Source organism: Dromiciops gliroides, chromosome 4 (genome assembly GCF_019393635.1).
Source record: "Dromiciops gliroides isolate mDroGli1 chromosome 4, mDroGli1.pri, whole genome shotgun sequence".
NCBI classification, from domain to species: Eukaryota; Metazoa; Chordata; class Mammalia; order Microbiotheria; family Microbiotheriidae; genus Dromiciops; species Dromiciops gliroides.
The window spans coordinates 161626597-161650762 of record NC_057864.1 but is presented as its reverse complement, the minus strand read 5'-3'; the positions used below and the strand labels follow the sequence as shown (position 1 = coordinate 161650762).

Sequence of the window (24166 nt, the reverse complement as noted above, 5' to 3'; positions counted from 1 at the left end):
CTGTCCCAGTGGCCCCTATCTCTGTCCATCTCCCAGAATTTTACATATTTGGCCAAGTTGGCTCAATTCTAGAAATCTTCATTAAGATCTTGTTTGTGCCCAGAGCATCATACAGTTCCACTGTGACTTTTGAGTAGCAGATGAAAAGCAGGTGGCCCCTGTCTGGCTTTGCTCAGCACCCATCGTCAAGCAGTGTAGCACTTCCTGAAGAGATTATCAAGGGGCTGAAACAGTTGGCTGCAGCAAGCTTTCCTGCCTTCTTAGTGGCTAGCTCATGCCCCCTTCCAAAATAGGACTTCATTAAACCAATGGTTTCCATCCGCTTCCCTATATGAAAAATCAGGGAACGAGTATAAAAGGGAAAACTCTAGAATGGGGGCCTTCTTTTGGGGCCTTTAGGGGTCCTGGTGGGCAGTTGGGGAGGCCCTGAGGAGGCCTTGCCTTCTGCTTATCTGATCCCCCACATCATCCATCACCCTCTCCTTTACTTTGTAGTGTTACAGAGATTTGGCCCTGGTTAGTCGGGATGGCATGAACATTGTCCTCAACAAGATCAATCAAATCCTTATGGAGAAGTATTTGAAGCTGCAAGATACCTGCCGTACCCAGGTGAGGCTGAGGGGGAGAGCCAGAAAGAGAGGCCCAAGAGGATCCTTTGTGGGGACTTGGGGAGGGAGTTGGGAGGGCCCAGCCCTTGCCTCGATGAACCTAAATGCTGATGTGCCTCAAGATCAGCTTCATTCCCATCTTTTCAGGTTTCACTCCCCCAATGATCACTTTCTCTTTCTTACAGTTGGTGTGGTTGGTCCGGGAATTGGTGAAAAGTGGAGTTTTAGGAGCTGATGGTGTTTGTATGACATTCATGAAGCAGATTGCAGGTGAGTCTTTGTGGGGAACTGAAAGTGAGGAGATGAAAATGATGAGGAAGTCCCTGGAGAATCATTAGCCACTTTCCTTGTGATTACTGGCATCTCTTTGGAACTATATGGCAGTAAGGGCCTGGTTTAAAATCTCAGGGGAGGGGGCAGCTAGGTGGCACAGTGGATAAAGCACTGGCCCTGGATTCAGGAGGACCTGAGTTCAAATCTGCCCTCAGACACTTGACACTTACTAGCTGTGTGACCCTGGGCAAGTCACTTAACCCTCATTGCCCCGCAAAAAAAAAAAATCTCAGGGGCGTTCCTAAAGTTAGTTTCTCCCTCAGCTTCCCTTCCTCTGTCCTGTTCTAGGCCCCAAAGGACACTTCTTGTCCACTCAAGTCAACCATTACTCCAGGGTTTCTTGGTAGCCAAGACCAGGAAAATAGGGAGAGCAGAGGAACGTATTCCCACCCCCATGTTCCTGTCCCTCCTGTCTACCAGTTGTGACGTCTGATGGGGGCTGGTCAACAAAGGGACATAGCATGTCTCCATGGCACAAAACAGACCTTGACATTTAGGTTTATATATTGTTGTCAGTATCTGTGCCATCTGTCCCAGCTGCCCAGGCACTAGGCAGGGCAAACCATGTAGGCACTGTGTTTGGAAAGGTCTGCTTTTGTCATTCACCCATCTTCCCTGGGATGCACAGGCAGGCGAGCTGTGCAAAGTTACACTTTTAGATGATCCTGTCGTTTCCCCCATTTTGACTTGTGTGCTTCCTATGGAGTCTTTTCTGATGCTGGGATGCCTGATGGATGCTTTGGGTGTTTTCTGGGTTCCTTGACTTATGTCAGCACAAAACTTTTTGAACACTGAATACTTTTTTGGTTTTGGTTGGGGGGTAAGGGGGGGGTCGTGACAAGGCATATAGCATCATTGTGATGGATTGTTCTGTCTTATCTTCTGGTACCATTTCCTTTCTTGGGACCCTCAATCTCTGCCCATCAGCCTCAGGATTTTAGCCTGGTTTTTTCTGCATGCTTATCCTGCCCCAAGAAATGAAGTGAATACCCACTAGAATGGACATTAGAAAGCACATTGTAGCTCGGAGTGAGGCTAGACACAGGACTTGGGACACCTGAATCCTGTTTCCTCGTCAGCAGACATATTCTATTAGTTCCTGACCTGTTTCCCACCTCGACTCTTACCCAAACTCAAGCTCCTCGATGCTTTTTCAACAACTAGATTCATTCCATTGTACCCTGAATAGGAAAGTCTGGTTTCCAGGAGGATCCAGTCCCTCCTTGGTTGGCTCTCGGGCTAGTCAGAGTGGAGGGAGAAACAGCATCTTAATTCTGGCACTCGCGAAGGAAGTTGCAGGATGGGGATTCTGGGATGTAGGGGAAGAGGTAAAGGAGCTGAGTCACAGTCTTGATGTCTGGCTCTCCATTTTCTCTCTTCTGGGTGATCAGGTGGAGATGTGACTGCGAAAAACATTTGGCTGGCGGAAAGTGTCCTGGAGATCCTGACAGAGCAGAGGTAGGGTGAGGAAGTGGGGGGTGTCCTTGACAGTGGAGGGTGAGGGGCCAAGGCTTTTGCTGGATTAAGATGGGCTGGAGAAAAGGGAGAGAACAAGACACACACTGGCTGTGGAGGCCGGTGATTGATGGGGCTGCAGGGAGCAGCCAAAACACCCCCAAGCCCAGAGAAAACCAGTTTAATCTGATAAGGGTTTATTTTTGGTCCAAACCTCCTTGGAATGTTTATCTTTAGATGGGAGGGACAGGGAATTCAGTTGGGTGCCAGCCAGCCATGGCACCCAGGCCTAGCAGGTACCGAGACCATGGCCTCTATAGCAGCATGCAAGATGTTAGGGAGTAAAAGAGAGCCCCTCTCTGAGCCCCCCTCACCTGCCCAGAATCAGCTGTGACCCTGGACAGGAACTTTGAAGGCTGCCTGATCCGTGCGGTCTCTGTGACGAGCAGGCAGGTCACCTGACCCATGGGGGGCCAGGCCGCTCTTGATGCCATGAGCTGCAGAGAAGGTGCCGGGCTGTGTCGGCAGAGGGAGTTTCTTTCTCTGAGAGTCGTTTTCTTTACCCGTGCCGTCAGGTCTGGTGCCTTTTCTTCTCCTTGTTTGAAAGGTTCCAGATCCCAGTGGATTTAGGAAGCCCTTGTCAGGAGAAGACACAAGAGCGGAAGGCCAGAAATATGTGTTTGTCCCCGTTGCCGACCCCTTGTATTTATACACACGGCTCAGTTCCTGGAGTCGGAGGTCAGCTCCCTGGCTTCTGCTTCCTGAGCTGTGTGTGGAAGCCATGATAGCGAAGGTTTAAAAGGAGGGAGCTGGAAGGACAAAGGCCTTTTATGTCCTCCTTCCCTTAGGTGTCCATTCTCCGTGCTGTCTGGGAGACCAAGGCTCCCCCAATAATGCCGGAGCTCATTCACCGGGATCTCTAACAGCCAGCAGGTTCTACTTAGGCCGTACAGTTGCCTGCCTCAGGCCTGCAGGGCAGCGCCACCTAGTGCCCAGACTTGGTGCAGTTGGCACCTTGGGTCACCTCTGGCTGGGCCACTGAGCAGAGCCCTGGGCAACCCTGACTAGTTCTCTGTCTGGGTCTCTCCTCACCCCTTCTTTCTGGTGGCTGTGTCTTTGGTTCTGGTATAATAGACTTTCTTCTCTGATGTCCTTGACTCACAAATTATGTAGATCACGGGGCTTACATAAAAACATCAGACCATTGTCCAGTGTGCTCACCCTCCCTATTTCCCTTCCAAGATTTGTTGAGGCTGTGGTATCAGAGGTGACAGTTACGAGGAACGGGTGCCCCGGTGTCATTTGCTGCTGCTTATATTCTTCAGGAAACAACCAAAGCAGTTCCAATATATTTCTCTGCTATCAGGATGTTGCTTGCCCAGATTAAACTCTTCTTTGTCCTATATTCTGACAGGGTCACTAGATTTTTTTTTTTCCATTTTCTTGTATTGGGATTTAAGAGAGTTAGGGGATAAGGTCCCATACAGAGAGTCTTCAATAAGCAGTTAAGAGGAGTTAGATGGATCTTAACATTTTCTGTCTGGCCCTTCTGTGCAAGAATTCCCCCGTCCTCCCTTTTCCCTACTCCTCAGTGTACCAGCAGACAGCCAATTTCATCACCCCTTCTCCCCAGGGAAATGCCCTGACTCCTGGGAAAGTTAGGGCAAGTGACTCACACAGTGCCTGGGGGATGGGATCGATGGCCTTTGTGATCTAGAGCAAGAACTGCTTGAGACAGGGATGATGGATGAGGGCACCAGACTGGCATGGCATGTTCAGGAACAAGGGGCACTGTCTAGCTTCCAGGGAAGTGCCAGGATGGAAGGCATGGCTGAGGAGCCTGGGGGCCACTGCAGCTTCTCCTAGTAGTGGTTGATTTTAGCCACAGAGTCATGGAGTTATGGAGGGAATCAGGTGGGAATCTCTAAGTGGGATTGACACTGTCTTTGTTTCACCCCACACTACTTTGCTCTGGATTCCTCCTGCTTTTGGGTTCTAAGCACATGGCTACCTTTCCACAGAGCAGAGGAGCCCTCAAGCTCAGTGCTCTATGGAAAGAGTCCCAGGAGCACCTCATTCTATTGAGCCCCCACCCACCCCCACCTGGGGGGGACTATTCCTCTGTCCTCGCCCACACTCATGTCAGGCACCTCCATTCTTGCCCTCAGCAACCCAGTCAGCTGTGGATAGAGGGCCCAACTAGAGAAATATAATGGGGGAAACATAGAAGACACGGTCTTGGCCCTTGAGAAATGTGTAATCTAGTTTGGGAGGCATGAAGACAACTTAGAAAACCAACATCCAGCTATAAAATAATAGTTATGGGCTAAGGAGACCCAATCTTCATCCAGCACTTCCCTTCTTCATTGGGTACCAGACAGAGTGAATCAGGAAGGCCCAGTCACTGTGTGTAGGGAGTTGTGAAAGTGCCTGGCAGTGCTGATTTAGGGGAACACCCTGGGAACCAGCTTGCCCCACTGGAACTGTATTCAGGAGTGTGGGCAGTTCTGAAGCGGGGGCAGAAGTGTCATTGGCCTTCCTGCCTCCCTGCAGAGAGTGGGTGCTAAAGAGCAGCATTCTTATTGCCATGGCGGTATACACCTACCTGAGGCTCATTGTGGACCACCACAGCACAGCACAGCTCCAGGCTCTTAGGCAAAAGGAGGTGGACTTCTGCATCTCCCTGCTCCGGGAGCGGGTAAGAGAGGGCTGCTGGCCTAGGGAAAGGTATCTGCACACACAGGCACACCCACACCTCCTCCCCCCCCCCCCCCCCCCCCCCCGCCAACCTTCAGCCCATCTACAGGAAAAGGGAGAAGGAGCTGGCTCCAGAAGGGTGGGCTTAATGGGGAATCTGTCCTGAGGGAAAGTGGGGAAGGACCTTTTCAGGAGCCAGGGCCCTCTGAGCCTCAGGCCCAAAGCCTGACTCTTCCATAGAAGAGTTCAGGAGCCCAGATCCAGGATCCAGCTTTAATAGCCCCCCTTCCTCTTTCCTTCCCTGAAACATGCTGTGCCTTCTTCCCTCTAGCAGGTAAACAATCTGTTCTCTCCCCCACCCCTTTTTCCCTTTCCCCCAAGTTCATGGACTGCTTCATGATTGGCCGGGACCTGGTGCGCCTACTGCAGAACGTTGCTAGGATACCAGAGTTTGAGCTGCTATGGAAAGATATTGTCCATAACCCTCAAGCCTTGAGCCCCCAGTTCACAGGTAAATAGCAATTGGGAAACACTCTCAGTGAGAGATGGAGAGGTTAAGGAACCCATTGGTGAGAAAGTGGAGGTTGGGGTGGGGTGGGATAGGGAAGTGATGAGGTCGATGGGTGGGGGAATGCTGATAGGCAGGTGGGCAACAGAATAGTCAAGTCTCTTTTGAAGGCCAGCCAAGTTGTAGAAGAACAATTCACATGGATGGGGAAAGGAGGGTGGGGGGACACTCCTCCTAATCTAAGGCCCTAGAGGTACTAGTTGCTAATTTTGCCAAGGGAAAAGATAGGGCAGAGAACTGTGATTACTCCTTTCCCAGCAAGTCTTTGGCTCGGGAGGTGAGCTGCTGGCTTGTTCCCAGATTCCTTCTCTGGCCAGCAGGGGAGTTTGGAGGTCAGCACGTGAGGCTGAGTCAGTGGAGGGGCTTGTCTTGGCAAGGCCCTTAAGGGGAGGAGGCCCCCTCGCTTTCAGCAATATTGTCTCCAATCCCAGGGGCCCAGCCTGCCCAGCAATCTCTGGGGGAAGGAAGAAACTCTGTTTGCTTCTCCCAGATCAGGCATGGACCTAGCCTTGTCCCCTTCCCCTTCTAGTCTCCAGGGTCCCATTTTACTCCCTGAGCAATAGAAAGAGCCAAATACGGCTTAGACTTTAGTTGATAATGTCCTTCTCCCCTATCTAATATTAGGCCAGTATTCTGAGACCTAGGAAATCATAAGAGGCACGGGCACCAGTACAGACCAAATAAATCCTTACTCCTAAATGTTCAGTGCTATTAGACCTGCACTGGGAGCTGACCCTCCAAGAGGAAAAATGGAGTTGTCTGATCTCCTTCACTTTCTGACCTCCCCACAAGGCCTCAGACTTGGCTATGGAAGGGCTAGAGAGAAAAAAATGCAAATTTATGTTTGGGGAAGTTTCTTTACAGTGCTTGGAGATCTATAGATGTTGGCCAAGCTCCTCCCAAATCCATGTTCCTGACTTCCCTTCTCCAGCCCCCCTTCCCCTCTCCCCTTTCTCCTCCTTGGCCCTGTAGAATGTGCTGATTTGCTTCACCCAAAGAGAGCCAGCCCCCAGTAGCCTTTGTTTGGAAACAGAAATGGGGGTGCAGTATGACTGGGAGAATCCTTCTAAGGGAGCCCAGAGTGCTTCCACAGTCCCTTGGCTGCTTTCTCTGGGGCCCTGGCCCACACAGGCCACTTTTCCTTCCCTTCCCTTGAGTCCTCAGGGCTGTGTTTGCTTCCCTTGGTACAGGTGTCCTCCAGCTCCTCCAGTCGAGAACATCCAGAAAGTTCCTGGCCTGCCGCCTCACTCCAGACATGGAGACCAAACTCCTCTTCATGACATCCCGGGTATGTTGGACTGTTCTGGGAGAGGCCCTGGCCCACCCCGCCCTTTTCTATGAGGCAGCTGGCAGGCTCTGGCATGGTTTGGAATGTGGGGCTCAGAGGTCCTGGCCCGGGGGGGGGGGGGGTCGGTCCCCTGGGGAAGAGGTGGCAAGGCCTCTTGGATTGCCTGCATGAATGTGAATTCTCGAGAGGAATTCCACAGAGGTGTAGCCAATCCTAGTGATTGAAGTCATCCAGAGACCCTCTTTTTCTTCCTCATCCTCCCTTCCACTTTCTCACATCCTCCCTTTTCCCCTTTCGATGGGAAGCAAGAAGAGAGAACTGTGCGGTTTTTATGCACCATTTAAGGTGTGAGGTGTTGGGGGGCGGGGGTGATTGACAGATTTACCCATCACTTGGAGGAAACCATAGCTATTTGGACACTCTTCATAATCATCCGTACAGCACTGTACTCAACACAGGATGAAGAAAATCTTGGCCACTGTTGGCCAGGCCCTGGGATCCCTTAGTATGTTCAGTGTTGATACAGGCAAAGCAAAGAAAAGCTGGCCTAGGGGGCAGCTAGAAAGAAAGACAAGCTGGCCTAGTGTTAAGTGGATGCCCCGAGGTCAATTGCAAAGCCTTATACACACAATTTCATTTGATCCTCACAACTATCCTGAGATGGAGATCGTGCAAATGCTCTTAGCCTTATTTTATAGATGAGGGAACTGAGGCCCAGAGAAGTTGCACGACTTTCCCAAGATCACCCACAAAATCTGAATTGGAGGGTATTTCGGTGCACACTCACCTAGTTCCTTCCTGAAGAGAAGTCACCTGCTGGGCTGCCCCCTCCCAAGTCTTCCTCTCTGTCCTCTTCCTCATTAAGGCTCCTCAGGCTTTTTGCTGCTCTAATCCCTTTTCCTAGGGAGCCCTTCAGCTACTTGAACACAGAGTCCTCCCCTCCCTCCCAAGTGTTCTCTTTCAGGCTAAACATTCCCGGTTCCCACAGTTGATCTTCATATGTTATCTCCAATCCCACCACTGTGACAGAGATAGGACCCAAACTCAGTGCCTTTGGCAAACTCCAGTGATCGATTTTGTGCTCTGTGCTGCCCAGACAGTGCTTCATCATATGGTAATAAATGAAGTGGCAGGTCAAAGGCAAGGAAGGATAAGGACATCATTGGTGTTTAGAGTAACTAGAAGCCTTCCAGGTGTAACTCATTCATCCCAAAAGGAGGAACAGTTTGATGAATTCAAAAGGTGTAGCCAGAGAGTTGTTGGAGCAGGCCCTGAGCATATCCCTACTCAGTCTGCCTATGCTCACCCCGTGAACTTTGCTCTGCGCTGCACATCCCAGTTTCCTCTTTTCCCTCCCTAGGTACGGTTTGGCCAACAAAAGCGATATCAGGATTGGTTCCAGCGGCAATATCTGTCCACCCCAGACAGCCAGTCTCTGCGCTGTGATCTTATTCGCTACATCTGTGGGGTGGTGCACCCATCCAATGAAGTGCTGAGCTCCGATATCTTGCCTCGTTGGGCCATCATCGGCTGGCTCCTGACCACATGCACGGTGAGGACCTTGGTGGGGGATGGAATTGGGATGGGATAGCCAAGGTTGGTAAAGGTGAGTATCCCAGACTCATTGACCTTTGTGTTCCAGAGTCCTCAGCTCACTGGCCAAAGTGTCCCATAGCTTTTTGGTTTGGTTTGGTTTGGTTTGGTTTTGGTTTTGGTTTTGGTTTTTTGTCTTTTTGGCAGGGCAGTAAGGGTTAAGTGACTTGCCCAGGGTCACACAACTAGTAAGTGTCAAGTGTCTGAGTTCAGATTTGAACTCAGGTCCTCCTGAATCCAGGGCCAGTGCTTTATCCACTGTGCCACCTAGCTGCCCCCATCCCATAGCTTTTTAAGCTTCATGTGTCAGTCTTGGTTCCTTTGACCCCTCCACTGCCCTTTGGTCTTCTTCACCCTGTCTCCTCCTTTTAACCTACTCCTGTTCACTCCCTCCAGATTCTTCCTCTTTGTTCTGTTCCTTTGACCCTGTTCCACATCATTTCTTAGGTTGTCTCTGTCATTCTGTTGGGCCTTCCAGTCTCTGATCCCTCGAGCTTTTATCCCCAGGCTCATTCCTTTACCTCTGTCACTGAATATTTGCTTGCCTTCATCCTTTTCAGATACAATTGGGAGTATAATGTCCCAGCTTCCCCTTCTGTCATTATCTCACAGTCCCTCCTGAGGATTTTTTGAGTAGTCTGACTTTCTCAGGTTGAGTTCCCTTATTCACTTAATGCATGTTCCCTAAGGCTTCCTCCTGTATCTGATGCAGGGGTCTCTTTTCTCCAGGCCTCTTAGAGTCTTAGCCCCTGTTCTTATCTCTGCTCTCCTCTCCCTCTCCTCAAGCACAAGCTGGCCCCAGTGAGAGCCATCTCCTTCCCAGCATCCTCCCTGAGTCTCTCGATATTAGGATAGGATCGTGCTGATCTTGTTGCTACTCTCCCGTCCACACTGGCCCTTTTTGACAATACCTCCCCATGTCCTTCTTGAAGAGTGGTCATTTCTCTTGGTCAACCCTTCCCAAAGGCAACTCCACTTGGGAACAGGAACTGGGAGGTGTAGAACATGACCGGGAGAATCCATGGAAGGAAGCACAAAGTGTACCCACAGCCCTGGGGGAGCTCTGAGGTCCAGCTGCTCCTCCTGTCACTGCTGAGGCGCGGCTGGAGAAGCAGGGCCAGGCGAGCTTGCTCCCTGAGGCACCAAGAGCCCACAGAAACCCATGTATCCCTGAATGGGTGCCCACACACGCATGCAGGGACTCCCTTCTGTGTCTTCATGTCCTGGGATGTGGGCCCTGACCCTGGACATCCTGTTCCCTTACTGGAGGTGGGGAGAAGAGGGAGTCAGGCTTCCCCCCATTCCTTCTTTCCTCCAGTCCAATGTTGCTGCCTCCAATGCCAAACTGGCTCTGTTTTACGACTGGCTCTTCTTTAGTCCAGACAAGGATAGCATCATGAATATAGGTATGTGCCATGTATAGCATGCATTGGGGGTGGGGAAGATCAATAGCTTATCTAAGAACTGTCCCCAGCTCCTTATCGCCTTGCCCGTGACCCACCGTGAAGGCCTTTGATCAGGCTGAATAATATACCCTGCCTGCCTGCCTGCCTTCCTCCCTCCTCCGTCTCTCCAAAACAGCCTTGGACCTCAGTCCTAGGTCAGGAGAGGAAAGAGCCAAAAATAACCTTCCTGCTCCCATCCCACACCGTTTCAACTCCAATGCTAGGAAGAGGGGTGGGAACTGGGCTGAAGTTTGAGAAACTGTGGGGGACTTGGGACCTGCCTTTGGCAAACTTCAGTTCCTCAGATGGTAGGCATTAGGTTGAAAATTTTAACCCAGAGTTTTGCTGTCTCTTCTTGGGGAGAGAGCAGCAGGCACTGACATGGGGCTGTGGGATTGGGGTCCTTTTCCCCCTGACTCTAGAACCAGCCATTCTGGTCATGCATCACTCCATGAAGCCCCACCCAGCCATCACTGCCACACTCCTGGACTTCATGTGCCGGGTAAGCAAGTGGTTCTCCACTCTTCCCCCTTCCATGAGGAGGAGAGAGAAAACATTCTCGCCCTTCTGATCCTCTCTCTCCCAGGGTCCCCTTAGCTCAGGCAAGGAGGGATGAATAAGCCCTCTCCCCAAACATGAACTCCTCACACAAATGTCCTCATGTTCCCCAAGATGAAGGGGCTGAGAACAGAGCTCCTCTAGCAAGTCCCAATTGCTTCTAAAGGGAGCTTCCCCATTCTGACTTCTTGGTCACTGACAGCTGGACCAGGAGCCTCCTTGACTTTGCACAGCCAGAATCCCCAGTAATCCAGAAAGTTAAAACTTGTAAAATGTGGACCAGCCATAACGGCCCCTAAATAGAACAGAAGGGAACCCTGGCTGAGTACTCTGTCCCATTCTCTTGGGGGGCATGGGCAGAACTGGAAAAGGATCCATGACAGTCCTGTACTTAAGTTCTTTCCACTCTATTCTTTCTAACTAGATCATTCCCAACTTCTATCCCCCACTGGAAGGCCATGTCCGACAGGGTGTCTTCTCTTCTCTCAATCACATTGTGGAGAAGCGAGTCCTGGCGTAAGAGACTTGGTGACAGAATTGGGAGTTGGTCTGGGGAGGACAGTCACTCTTCTCTAACTCGAGTCACCCACAGGATGGAATCACACTGTGGGCAGGTTGAGGACATGCCCTTGCTTCCAAAGCCCTGTAAAGGAAGGGCCAATAGCTGTCTTGCACCATCCTGGAACGGTGTAGACAGTAGGGGCCACTGGGCCCATCACCTGCTCCCTTCTCCCTTTCTGGGTATCAGGGTGCACCCACCCACCCCCTTGGCCAAGACCTAGATCCCCCGGGTTGTAGTCATTGCCACCAAGTTCTAGACAGACCTTGTTTTATCCTGACAGTTTAATGTGTGGTTTGGGGATATTTTTGTCTGTCTGTTGTATTTTGGGGTGGATAAAGAGCCATCTTGACCCACTCACCTTGCCTCCTGCCCCATCAGGCACTTGGCGCCCCTGTTTGATAACCCTAAGCTGGATAAGGAGCTTCGTGCCATGCTGAGAGAGAAGTTTCCTGAGTTTTGCAGCTCACCCTCCCCACCTGTGGAAGGTATGGCCGACCCTGCAGGCCCTGCCCTCACCCTCTCAACCCCTAACAGAGAAAAGCCAGATTATCGAGATTTCTCTCCTAGAGATATTCTTCTTCCACCCACCTTTCCCCACCCCCCCCCAATCTCCATCCATCTTGCTGTTTTGCTTTCTTTAGTCTCCTCTTTCTGTTTACTTTGTTTCTGTATCCCCTAGTCTTTTCCCTGCTGAACCTCTGTCCATTTTATGTGCACATTTTCCCTCATTAAGGGTTGAAGTGTGTCTGTGTCCACTCATTTCTGCTTGTTTTCCCTTCCTCCCTGACCCTGGCAGCAGGAACATGGCCCCCCACGGGGAGTCTGCACAGCCTGATGTCAGGCTCAGTCAGGGGGCATGTTGTCCCTGCCCTGAGTCTTTTTGGGTGAAGGCTTACACTAAAGAAGCGTGCCCAGACTCTCTCATCTGTTTTATGCTTCCTCAATCCTTACTCTTAAGGGCCACCCAGCAAAACCTGATCCGGACACCTAAATATCATGTTCTATGCTTGCCTTTTTCCTGGCAAAATCTCTTGTCACCCACCTTGACTTGTGTTGTCTGCCTATGGGCCCTGATGGGATCGATAAAATCAAGTATCTTCTCAAGGAGAGAATGGCAGCCTGCTCGATCAGAACAGACCAGCCCTTCTATTGACCCTGATGAGTTGTGGAAGTCAGGGAGCCCATTAGGGTCTCCAGAGAGCCTTAAAGACTCTTGAGGTACTTTTTGTTTCCTACCCCCAAGTTAAAATTGAAGAGCCGGTTTCCATGGAGATGGATAATCACATGTCAGACAAGGATGACAATTGCTATGACAATGCCGAAGCAGCCTTCAGTGATGATGAGGAGGACCTCAACAGCAAAGGTGAGCTTACGATGTTTGCTCTTCTTCATCCAGAACTGGTCATTGGGAACAACCATGCCGACTGTCCCATGACTATTCCTGTTATTACCCAGGAGCCCATCGTGCCAGGCAGCGTGCTGGGCTCTGAAGAGAGGGGGGAGAAAGAGGAGACGTGGTTCCCAGTGAGAACATTTAGAGGAGGCAGAGTCCCCAGGCAGAGTTCAGGAGCCTTCACGAGTGTGGACTCCTATATTCCCAGCCTCTCCTATGTACTAGGTGCTGGGCATACAGAGACAGCCTGGCCTCAAGTGGTTTACATTCTATTGGAAGGAAATAACATGTCCCTTGAAAATGAAGGACAAAAAATGAACACAGTAAATTCTGGGAGGGGAGTATTAGCAGAGGGGGTGGGGAGGGGAGACATCAGGCCAGATACCTTGGAAGGAGCTGGTCAGAGCTTTAAAGGAAACTTGGGATTCTACCAGGTGGATGGGCTTCATTTCAGGGCAGAGGCCTAAATGGAAAGTGGCTTCTGTGGATCCGCAGGAAGGCCAGTTTGGCTGGAGTGTGATGTGTGAGGAGGGGGTGTGCAGAGGGACCAGAAGGGTGGGCCGAGGGGTTGAAAGCCAAACTGGAGGTGAGAGGGAGCCACTGGTGGTGCTTGAGCAGGCGAGGGATCTGGAGCTGGGATCAGGAATGGTCTGGAGAGGGAAGACAGGAGGAAGGGAGATCACTCAGATAATCACAGAAGGATAGAGTTTTAACTGAGGACAGGTAATGGGCAGGATGGAAGTCAGGAGGTCATTGTCTCTGGGGTTTCCCTTCCCCCTTTGTGGATAGTACTTGGCTTCTTGAAGGATAAGTGACTTTTTCCACCACCAGGCAAGAAGAGAGAATTTCGCTTCCACCCCATCAAGGAGACAGTTGTGGAGGAGCCAATTGACATCACCCCTTACCTGGATCAGTTGGATGAGTCTCTGAAGGACAAAGTGCTCCTCCTGCAGAAGGGGAGGTAGGTGACTCTCAGGGCTCCCATAGGTGGTGACTCAGGAGGCAGACTTCAGCCAAGGGTGTGTGTGTCATGGTGGAGAGCGTGAGAGGGATGCCCGAACCCCATTGGCAGTACCATCTTCAGTCTTTGGGAGTGACAGTCACTAGGCTTTCCCTTCCTTCACAGAAGGAAGCCTGTATGACTGACTGCACTGACAGGGGCTGTGGGTCATAGCTCTCCCTCACCCCTGGCCCTCTGCTCCCCAGCTTCTGTATAGAAAGCTACTTTGGCTTCTGTGTGCATCTATGTATATGTATTTTTCTGTGTTCTCCTTCCTTCTATCTCTCCTGTCCCTGGGGCTTCCTCTACTATAGTGACACAGAGGCCCAGTGTGAAGTTATGCAGGAGATCGTGGACCAAGTCCTGGAGGTGAGTAGTGACTACCATCCCCCAGGGGACTGCAGCCCTCCTTCTAGGCCTAGCAGACCTCTCAAAGCCCTCACACTCCTGTCCCCCCTGACTATATTGTTCTGTTCCTTTTGAGGCCAGGGGCTATAGTCAATAGCCACCAGTGCCATTCCAGGGCTGTGGAGTGAGTTTGAGGGGCCCTGTGTCTGTTGTGACGCTTTCCTGCCTTGTTTCTCCCTCAGGAAGACTTTGACTCGGAGCAGCTGTCTGTGCTGGCCTCCTGCCTCCAAGAGCTGTTCAAGGCCCACTTCCGAGGAGAGGTGCTGCCTGAGGAGGTCACTGAAGAGTAAGTCGGTCCATCCATATACAAGAAGTGTTCCTTCCCCCTGGGTGTGTGAAGGCATCTGAATCTGACCAGAAGCATTCTCACTGTGCAATTGAGATGAAAACGTCTTGGGTCTGCAGCCGAGCTGTTTCATCAGAAAACATTTGTTAATACTAAGTGCCTACTCTATGCTCAGCACAGCATTTAGGGGGAAACACCAAAGCAAGTTCCAGTGTTCCTAGCCCGATCTTTGGTGGGGGAAGCTGGCACAGCCTAGAAAAACAGCCATTTGAGCCCAGCATCAGCAGTTCTGCCTTTGGCTCCCACCCTTAAGTATCTTTGCTTTGAAGGACTGTAATGGTATCTTTCTTAGTGGCCCCTTGATGAGTTCTCCCCTCCCTGATGAGTCAGATTCCAGGAGGAAAGAGAAGAAATTCCCTCACAGTCTGCCGTTGTTGGCTTGGAGGAGGGAGGGGCAAGTGGGACGTTCTAATCCTCCTTGACTCCCCACACATTCTCTGACCCCTAATCCCACCACTGTAGGTCTCTGGAAGAATCAGTGGGGAAGCCCCTTTACCTAATATTTAGGTAAGTTTCTAGTTCTTGGGGGACCCTCCCCCTGTCTATCTCCCATTTCCTCACCCCACCATAGCACTTCTTGGCCAGATGGGCTCTTGCCTCAGCACTGAAGTGATGAGATCCTTGTGGGGAGGGAGTGAGGAATGGGACAGAAGGGAATTCCCATGTTCCCCCTGAAGAAGAAGACCTCCCAGGAGACCCTTGGCTAAGGGTTCTTCACCACATACCTGCTACCCCCTCCCACAGGAACTTGTGCCAGATGCAGGAGGATAACAGCAGCTTCTCTCTGCTCCTGGATCTCCTGTCTGAGCTCTACCAGAAACAGCCCAAGATTGGCTACCACCTGCTCTACTACCTGAGGGCCAGGTGTGTGGGAAGAAACCACCTGGAGGAGCTTCACTGCCCCCCCAACACCTTCATGGTCCAGATCCCTGTTGTTTGTCTTTCTCCTGTGTCTTGCACTAGCGTCTCATAACCTAGAAGGGAACAGTGGTGCGTGGGAGGAGGGTAGGAGACTAGAGAACTCTGACTTGAGCCCTGTTTCCCCTCTCCTTGACCCTGGTCAATCAGTCTTATGATTGTCTTCCAAGGTCCATCCTGGGCACTAACCGGGGGAAGATACAGGGGTGGGGACTCACTTGCTGTCCCTTGGCAGCTTCCAGGCTGGAAAAGGGAGGCCGGGCATAGGCATAAGACAGATAAAAGTACATTAATATTGTGCCTATCAAGGGCTTCAATGCAGAGGGGACTGAGCAGGGGTGGGAAAGCTTTGAGGGAGGGAAGAGTGCACCAGGCCATTGGTGGGTGATTTTTCTGGCCAGCTGGATCAGGAATGACTGGGGCTCTGAGGTATGGTCTTGGCAAGGGTCACGTGGCTCAATCCCCTTTGGTTTTATAGTAAAGCGGCTGCAGGGAAGATGAATCTTTATGAGTCCTTTGCCCAGGCCACACAGTTGGGTGACCTTCATACCTGCCTGATGATGGACATGAAGGCCTGTCAAGAGGATGATGTTAGGCTGCTGTGCCACCTCACTCCTTCCATCTACACAGAGGTACCCGCTACTAGCCCCCATGGCCCAGAACCACCAAAGTCGGGGGATTCAGGCCTCTCGGCTCTCCTTTTTAGTTTTTCTGCCCATTTCTTATCCCTCTACTCTCCTAAAGGACTACACACAGCTCCACTCTCTTCTCCCCTACATTTCCTCAGAGTGCTGCCACATGTATCCCCATCCTCAGCCATCCTCCATCAGTACAGCTCTCTCCGCTACCAGTAGGCACAGGAGGAGGAGCAATAGTGTCATGGGTTACCAGTGATAGAAGAATACTGGACTCAGGGTTCGCATCTGCCGATCTAGAGTCAGTTTATACCCATAAGCTTGTGTGCTTTTCTTTGACCTTGCCTGCGACTCACCCCTGGATCCCATCCCATCACCCGCCTTCCAGCCCCCGGAGTGGACAGAGCTGCCAATCCATGAGTTATGAGCCTCGATGTAGGAGTTACATTTTTCCAGCACACTTCCATTGGCTGAGTGCCCCCAGTAGGCTAGAAAGCCTCTGGGCTCATACAGAGTCTTGGGGAACTAGGAGATGGGAGAAAGGATTGGTTCTTGGTGAAAGTTCCCTGGAACAGGGAAAAGGGCATAGGGTGTGGGGACAACTAGGGGAATAATAAGCTCAGCCAAGAAGAAGGGTGGAGAGGAATCCAGAGACACAAATGGATCACACCCTTCTTCCAGATTCTCTGTAGAAGACTAACTTGTTAGAAGAGTCCTTGCCCACCCTGTTCTGACTCCCTCCCCACTTCCTTCCCTGGTCTGGAAATGAAGGGAAAACAGGGTCAGAATTTGAATTCCCTTGGCCTCCATCTCTGGCTCCCGAAGCTAGCAGTTCCTCTTTCCCCAAGGTAGGCACAGAAAGAGCCCGAGTCATGGTATGGTAGTCTTTCTCCCACCCCCTGAGCAGGGGCTTCACGGCTCACTCACCTGGCCTCTCCTTCCTCACAGTGATTCCAGCGGTCTAGCTTGCCATGAGCTCACCATCATTGGGAACATTTATACCAGAAAGAATGGGAGAGGGCACATTTCTGGGCACGTGACTGACTCTTCTTTTTTTTTTCTTTTTCCCAGTTTCCAGATGAAACCTTGAGGAGCGGGGAGCTCCTCAACATGATTGTGGCTGTGATTGACTCGGCCCAAGTAAGTGTGGTGTTCCTGACTCTCTTGGAGTGAAATGCTAGGCTTCCCCTTCTCTCTAGCTCTCAAGGCACGTTCAGACAGATGTGTGCTCCTGCACGTGTGCACACACCAGCTTTTCCCCTCCCCATGGGAGTGCTAATAGGAGGACTCCTGCGTGGAGGCTTCTAAGAACAGAGCCCACAGGAGGTGATGAGGACGGAGCTAACAGAGTCTCAACAGCACCCTCCCCTTTGAGCATCATCTGACATCCCCATCCTATCTCTGTTAGTGAAGGATGTTAGCACCATTTGGGGGCTTGTGTCTCTCTCAGTTGGGGTTAGATTAGAGAAAGTTATCACTCTCTGCGCCCAAGGCCACAAAGAGGCACAGTGGTGTCCAGGATATTTGGACTGATACTTTTAGCTAGCCCCTCCTGGGGCATTCTTCCCTTTGTCCCTGACACCCACTGACCATTCTGTCCACCCAACACTGTATCATCCTACTCTTCTACACTGGCCCAGAAATGAACCAAGATGAGCCATAGATAGTTCCAAGAGTTGGGTTCCCCAAGGGTGAGCTCCCCATTACCATTAATGGGGCTGTTTATGGGTCATGTTTCACAAGCAATATGTTTTCCACACCCTCAATGGGTGGCCACACTTGGTCAAAACAAGGGGACATTACTATAAAAGAAGACTTCTTCCTTCTCTCGGCCACATACTTGGTGGTATAATGATGTCACCCACCCAATTCTGCTGTTCTAAGAGGGTGATTGTTGGAAGGAAGACAGAGATAGCAAGAGGGGCTCCCAGAAACAATCCCTTTCTCCCCAGTCCCCCACCTTTCCCCAAATGGGCTTTCTAATAAATACATTGCTCTACCACATTTCAGGTCACCTTTTCGTATACCACTTATTCATACTTCCTTTGCTCTGGGCTCCTAGCCTCCCCTCCCCTCCCCTCCCCAGCAAGCCTGATGTTAACGATGCCCTTTATCTCTCCCGCCAACCCCTCCCTACCCAGCTGCAGGAATTGGTCTGCCATGTGATGATGGGAAACCTGGTCATGTTTCGAAAGGACTCTGTCCTCAATATTCTCAGTAAGTGCCCACACCTGCCGAGGGTCTGTGGGGGCAAGAATCGAGGCTGGGGCGAGATGGCGGCTCCTGCTCATACTCAGATCTTGGGAAGGGAGTGGAGAGAAGTGGGATGGGGCACCTACTCATGCCTAGCCTTGCCATTGGGTCTGCTTGGGAAGAGCTGGGGAAGTCAAAGTTTGAGGGAGTGCAAGCAGTTTAACATGACCGTGAGCTTAGTCTCTCCAGTTAGTGGATCGTAACCTTATAACCAAAGGGGTGGAAACCAATCAGTCTCTCTGTCTGTCTGTCTGTCTGTCTGTCTCTCTCTCTCTCTCTCTCTCTCTCTCTCTCTCTCTCTCACACACACACACACACACACACACACACACACACACACACACTCTTCTACCTCTCTCCAGTCCAGAGCCTAGACTGGGAAACCTTTGAGCAGTACTGTGCCTGGCAGCTCTTCTTGGCTCACAACATCCCCTTGGAGACCATCATCCCCATTCTGCAGCATCTCAAATATAAGGGTGAGTCCAGGGGGATAGACTAGAGCCTGAGGAGAAGAAAGTGGGAGCCGAACAGTACAGACTTGTCCTTGGGGCCACTTACCAGGGCTGGGGATGGGGCTCCCTCCTGCCCCCTACAGTCAGTTCCAAATCCCCCATGACTTTTCAGGTGACTCAGTGGTTGTCAATAGAGGCCAAGAGCCCAAGGGGACATATTTGAAAAGGGAATGTGGTCAAATAGAGGAAGTTTGGGGTTTTTCCATTCTAAGAACTCCCCTACTTTTTCCTGGTTACTACTGTTGGACTCACTCAGTTTGCGATGGATGGATTCCTCCCTGTTACCCACCCTTTCCAGCCTGTCTCCAGTTCTTTTATCAATATCTAACTTTTCTTCCACAGAACACCCTGAGGCGCTATCCTGCCTGCTGCTTCAGCTCAGGAGAGAGAAGTGAGTTTCCTGCTCCCCAAACTTCATTCTCTATCTAGATCTCTAAGATACCTATCCAAGGAAAAAGGGATTGAGAATTTTTTTCATCCATATGTTGGGAATAATATGGGGAACAGTAGTTAAAAATGTGGGGGGCGGGGTTCCTATTCAGTTCTTTTGCCATGTTTACTTCATTTGTTAGGGGTGACTGTTTTTTTTCTCCCCCTCCCCCAAAATGGCTTATAAACAGGCACATTCCCCTGGGACTCTGGTTTCCTCTCTTCTCTAGTCCCCTGCCTACCAGAGGCTGCCCTGGGAGGTGGAGACCGGACATCCCTGTTTCCTGCTACCACAGCAGTTCTAATCATTGGTGGCTTCCCCTCTCTCTGTCTCCCTGCCATATGCCTATTCCAAGGGGAAGAAGGGTCAGAATGAAGTGTCATTCTACATCATTGCCTCCTGTGCGCGCACATGTGCTCTTGCGCATGCTCTTGCTCTCTCAAGCTCTAGCTCTCTCTCCCCCCCCCCCCTTCTCTTTCCCTCTCTCCCTCCCTCCCAAATACCTGTACAACTACCCACACCCAGCAGGAGGGAAGGGGTCTGCTCACGATGCTCACCTCAGGTCATGGAGGCCTCCTAACGAGCCTCAGACCACCACCTCAGGAGCCAGATAAAGGGGGCAGTGTCTATAATCGGCATTTCCTTCCTTCCACCTTCTCTTTCCTCTACACAGAGTGAAGAGATGGTACAGAGTTCTGAAGGAAATGGCTTCAGGTGGAGAATTGGGGGGTTATTCTGCACCCTTCCCCCAGCCTACTTCCTTAATGTAGCAGGCAGTCAGACTCCAGAGAAGGCACTGGGGGTTCCTGTCTGTCCACGTGTTATCCTAGCCTTGACCTTCCTGCCACAGTCAGTCGTTCATTTAGGAAAGGCTGTCTTGTGCCCTGTGCTGAGTCTCCTCTACCTCCCGCTGTGGTGACTAGGAATCTGAGTGCTACACAGGGCTGCTCCCACAGCAGAGCAGAGCATAGGAATGAGAAAGTGTGCTTCCCACTGCCCTGTGCCTTGGGGGCAAGGTTCTTCACCTTTCTGGGGTTGTTTTGTCTTGTTTTTTCGTGGGGCAATGAGGGTTAAGTGACTTGCCCAGGGTCATACAGCTAGTAAGTATCAAGTGTCTGAGGCTGGATTTGAACTCAGGTCCTTCTGAATCCAGGGCTGGTACTTTATCTACTGTGCCACCTAGCTGCCCTCCACCTTTCTGAACTGTAGAATAAAGGGTTGGATTAGATGGTCTCAAAGGTCCCTTCCAACACGCAGATCCTTGGAAGCCATAATTATTGTTTTACCAATGAGAAAGTCCCAGCATGGCCTGTTCAGGGTCACACAGCTGGCCAATCTAAGGCCATGGCTTCTGACTCCCACATCCAGCAGAGGTGTAGGAATGAGCCAGGGCTTCCTACGATTGTCTTTTGACACCCCCGCCTCTCCCCGGCCCTGCCGGCCTCCCTCAGGCCCAGTGAGGAGATGGTGAAGATGGTCCTGAGTCGGCCTTGCCACCCAGATGACCAGTTCACCACCAGCATCCTCAGACACTGGTGCATCAAGCATGACGAGCTGCTCGCAGAACACATCAAGTCCCTGCTTATCAAGAACAACAGCCTTCCCCGAAAGAGGCAGAGGTAGGTAGAGGCAAAGGCAGGTGGAGGCAAAGGCTTGGAGGACCAGTCCCCTGCTCACTGAGAGGGTCCCAGAAATGTCCAGCCCAGACTGTTAACCCCGACTTTCCCAGGCCAGCACGCTGGCCTTATCTCACTCCCTCCAGACTCGGTCATGGAACCATGCCCTGCCTCAGTGCCCAGCACGGTACCACCCTGAACACATCTATAGCATGACTTTCAAGGGTTTTTCCAGCTGTAAATTCAGCTATGAAACCTATAGAGAATTCCCTTCTTTCCCACCACCCCATCCTGGTTTGTGGGTGACCTCTAGTGGTCTGAAGTCACATGGCATACAGATCCCAGTTCCCTTCCCCAAAGGAGCCTGATACCCTGGTAGACCTGGGCTTCAGCTGCACAGGGCATTACAAGCCTGTTTACAGCTTTTAAGGCAGAGATTCTCCCAGAAGCAGTTACCCAGCTCCTAGTCTCTTCCTATGATGGACTGACTTTCTGTCTCATTGCTGCTCCACCTCCTAGCTTGAGAAGCTCTAGCAGCAAGCTGGCCCAGCTGACCCTGGAGCAGATCCTGGAGCATTTGGATAACCTACGTCTCAATCTGACCAACACCAAACAGAACTGTACGCTGATCATCTTGACCTTTACTCACCCCTGGGCTCTTGGATTCCTCCCAAGCTTCACCTTGGAGACCCTAGAATCCACAGGGCTGCCTTGTGTAGCACACCCCCATGTCACCCTTCCTGGCCCCTCACCTCTAGGCTGGATCTCAGGCAGGGAGAAAGGGGTGTTCCTCCTCAGAAGTCAGGCATTTGGTCCGGGTTGGGAAGAACATAATGTCTTTTGGACTATGTCTGCAGGTTTGCCTCTGACGGATTGTTCCTCTTTTCTTATATCTCTCATTGTCTACCCCTTGCAGTTTTCAGCCAGACCCCAATCCTGCAGGCTCTCCAGCATGTTCAGGCGAGCTGTGACGAGGCCCACAAGATGAAGTAAGGCTCCTTACTCTTTGGTGGGGAAGAGGTGTGGGTGCGAGGAGTGCTGGGCAGGAGAATATGTCAATGAGCCAGGGATCAAGACAGCTGGGAGGGAGATGAGGGAGGAAAGAATCAGCAAGGGGCTGGGGAGGGATACAGAGGCAATACTGAGAGCAGTGTAGGTAGGCCCTCGAGACTGGAACCTCCCAGACTCCCCCCACCCCAGCCTTGGAGTTGAGTCCTTCATCCCCCTGCCAGGTTCAGTGACCTCTTCTCTTTGGCTGAGGAATACGAGGACTCCACCAAGCCTCCCAAGAGCCGTCGAAAGGCCGCCCTGGCCAGCCCCCGAAGCCGGAAAAACGCTACCCAGCCCCCCAACGCAGAGGAGGAGTCGGGCTCCAGCAGTGCCTCGGTGAGATGCAGCGGGGTCAGTGGCCTCTGACCAGGGCAAAGGGGGTGAGCACACAATGGGTACAGCCAGGTGCTGGTGGTGTCCAGCCTCACGAAACGTCCCTCCTCCCCCTGGCCCTTTGCATTGTTTTCTAGGAGGAAGAGGACACGAAACCCAAGCCTACCAAGAGGAAAAGGAAGGGATCATCTGCAGTGGGCTCAGACAGCGACTGAGGCCTGCCTGCCCTTCCGTCCCCCATCCCCCAGGACTCACTAGGGCTGCCCTCCCCCTTTTCCCTGCTGGAGAGTCAAAGGTTAATAGGAGCGTGAGGGAGTCAGTTCTTAGCTGCCCTCTCCCCAGTTTTCACATTGGGGGGAAGGGGAGGGAGAGCTTTTTGATCTAGTTCAGCCCAAACAGCTGCTGCCCCTTGCTTCCCTGCAGAGCCTGCCCTCCCCTCAGGGCAGTAGCAACCCCTTCTATCCCACCTCCCCCCAGGGCCTCCAGAATGGGCATCCGGCCCTCCTACATGGACACCTGGGTCCCTGCTGAGGCCATAATCCACTCAAATCAATGATATGTTGTGAGAGTCCCCAGCTTCCTGCAAGGCTGTTTTAGCAGAGAAAAAGTGACTGCCTAAAGACAGAAGACCAAAATGGAGAGTTTTGAGTGTTCCCCTTTTCAAGCATGTTGTGCTAGAGGCAGGCAGATCTTCCTACTCTTGTGTCTGAATGAAATGAGTATTTCCTCTGTGAATGTGGCCGCCCTGGAGCACCAAACGCTGTGTCCTGGCCCCTAAAGACTCCCAGGCTTTGTCAGCTTTGGGGAGAACCCTGGGGGTGCCACACTCTCAGCTCTCCCGGAGGTCCCTGGGAGCCTGGAGGAAGGGGCCTGAGGGAGAGGCTTCAGGGCTTGGCTGAGCTAGCAGTCCCTCAGCCAGCTAGTGTGAGGCAGGCTGCCACAAGGGGAAAGGCCTGAAGAATGTAGAGGCTTCTGTGTGTGTGTTGCCCTACCCGGGGCCTAACTAAGGAGCCTCTGGAAGGACTGGGGGGAAATGGTCCCCTTTCCTCACTGGGTCCTCTCTGTCCCTCCTCCCTCTCCCTCGGCCAGAGACATTAGTGTTTTTAAAGGTGTTTTTAAATGACAATAAAACCAATGGGAACCTGTTTTGTACAAAAGCCGATGACCCCACCTGCCCTTGGCCCCTGCCAGAGGCCTGCTTTCTTGTCCACTCTTGCCCTAAGTTATCTGGGATGCTCTGGCTCAGTGACCTGAGCTGATGTGCTACTAGGTGGTTCTAGTCCATGCTCTTATTTCTTCCTGTCAGCTTCATTCTTTCCACTCCCTTTTCTGTCCCATCTCTTTCCTCTTCTCCCCACTTCCTCAGGGCTTTTGTTACACACTCATCCCAAGGGTAGCCAAGTGTACGCACCACGGGGTGCTATTGATGCTAGGCCTGTGACATGTATACTCAGAAGTCTCGTGTTCTAAACATGCTGTTGGGGTGTTGACTTTTGGGCCTTCCTAATATGCTGTCGACCCTATCCTTAGATTTCAGGTCTCTTCCACCTGGGATTCCCTTTTCCTGAACTAATGGGGTAAATTCTCCAGCTCTGGGTCATTTCTCCTATTTCAGAGATTGGAACAGTGACCTGCTTGGCGCATCTGGAGATGTGCCATGCCTCTACTCCCTTTTCTAAATCTACAGAAACAACTCCGTTTCCTTACACTAACCATGGGTGATGATGCCTTTGGGCATCACCAAGCACAGAAATAAAATGCCTTTGGGCCACTTTTAAGTCATTCTACATTGACCAACAGCTATGTCCTGGAAACCTATGAAAATGTGGGCTGACTTTGAAACCCCTTCCAAAGACTGTTCTTTTCCTTGAAAAGCTACCTCGCCTCAGGCCTCTTCTCCTTCCCCAGTTTCCTCTGCCCCAATTAGAACAGTGATGGAAACCACCCACTGCTTTGCCCCAGTTAGGATTTTATTCTCGCTGCTGGGAGGGAGGGGCACCAGACTAGCCTGAACAGTAATCCCTCCTTTTAGCTCCCAGCTCACCACCACCTTTCCCCTACTTACTGATCTGAGGCTCCACCCGGCCTAGGGGCTGCAGATGTTGGCAGCTGGGAGGAGCCTGGCTACAAAGCTGGGATTTGTAGGAGTCAGCGTCGGAAAGGAG

General features: G+C 51.6%; 1 protein-coding gene across 2 annotated transcripts in view; it reads left to right on the top strand.

Annotated features, from left to right (window-relative positions):
* INTS3 (integrator complex subunit 3) overlaps positions 1 to 23765 on the top strand; it is a 38720-nt gene extending 14955 nt beyond the window's left edge. The window contains exons 4-30 of one of the 2 annotated variants that reach the window (XM_043962494.1): positions 496 to 609; positions 794 to 878; positions 2333 to 2399; positions 4950 to 5094; positions 5475 to 5604; positions 6852 to 6949; positions 8310 to 8501; positions 9861 to 9948; positions 10410 to 10489; positions 10970 to 11061; positions 11486 to 11592; positions 12351 to 12470; positions 13332 to 13461; positions 13815 to 13869; positions 14091 to 14194; positions 14717 to 14761; positions 14999 to 15118; positions 15651 to 15804; positions 16879 to 16947; positions 17949 to 18024; positions 18423 to 18536; positions 18915 to 18963; positions 20454 to 20621; positions 21138 to 21238; positions 21535 to 21607; positions 21851 to 22004; positions 22139 to 23765. In XM_043962494.1, coding sequence (XP_043818429.1) covers positions 496 to 609; positions 794 to 878; positions 2333 to 2399; positions 4950 to 5094; positions 5475 to 5604; positions 6852 to 6949; positions 8310 to 8501; positions 9861 to 9948; positions 10410 to 10489; positions 10970 to 11061; positions 11486 to 11592; positions 12351 to 12470; positions 13332 to 13461; positions 13815 to 13869; positions 14091 to 14194; positions 14717 to 14761; positions 14999 to 15118; positions 15651 to 15804; positions 16879 to 16947; positions 17949 to 18024; positions 18423 to 18536; positions 18915 to 18963; positions 20454 to 20621; positions 21138 to 21238; positions 21535 to 21607; positions 21851 to 22004; positions 22139 to 22216 — 2808 coding nt within the window. In that variant the 3' untranslated portion in view covers positions 22217 to 23765. The remainder of the gene's footprint in view (positions 1 to 495; positions 610 to 793; positions 879 to 2332; positions 2400 to 4949; positions 5095 to 5474; positions 5605 to 6851; positions 6950 to 8309; positions 8502 to 9860; positions 9949 to 10409; positions 10490 to 10969; positions 11062 to 11485; positions 11593 to 12350; positions 12471 to 13331; positions 13462 to 13814; positions 13870 to 14090; positions 14195 to 14716; positions 14762 to 14998; positions 15119 to 15650; positions 15805 to 16878; positions 16948 to 17948; positions 18025 to 18422; positions 18537 to 18914; positions 18964 to 20453; positions 20622 to 21137; positions 21239 to 21534; positions 21608 to 21850; positions 22005 to 22138) is intronic. The other variant, XM_043962495.1, reaches the window with a different exon arrangement.
* The last annotated feature ends 401 nt before the right edge of the window (positions 23766 to 24166 follow it).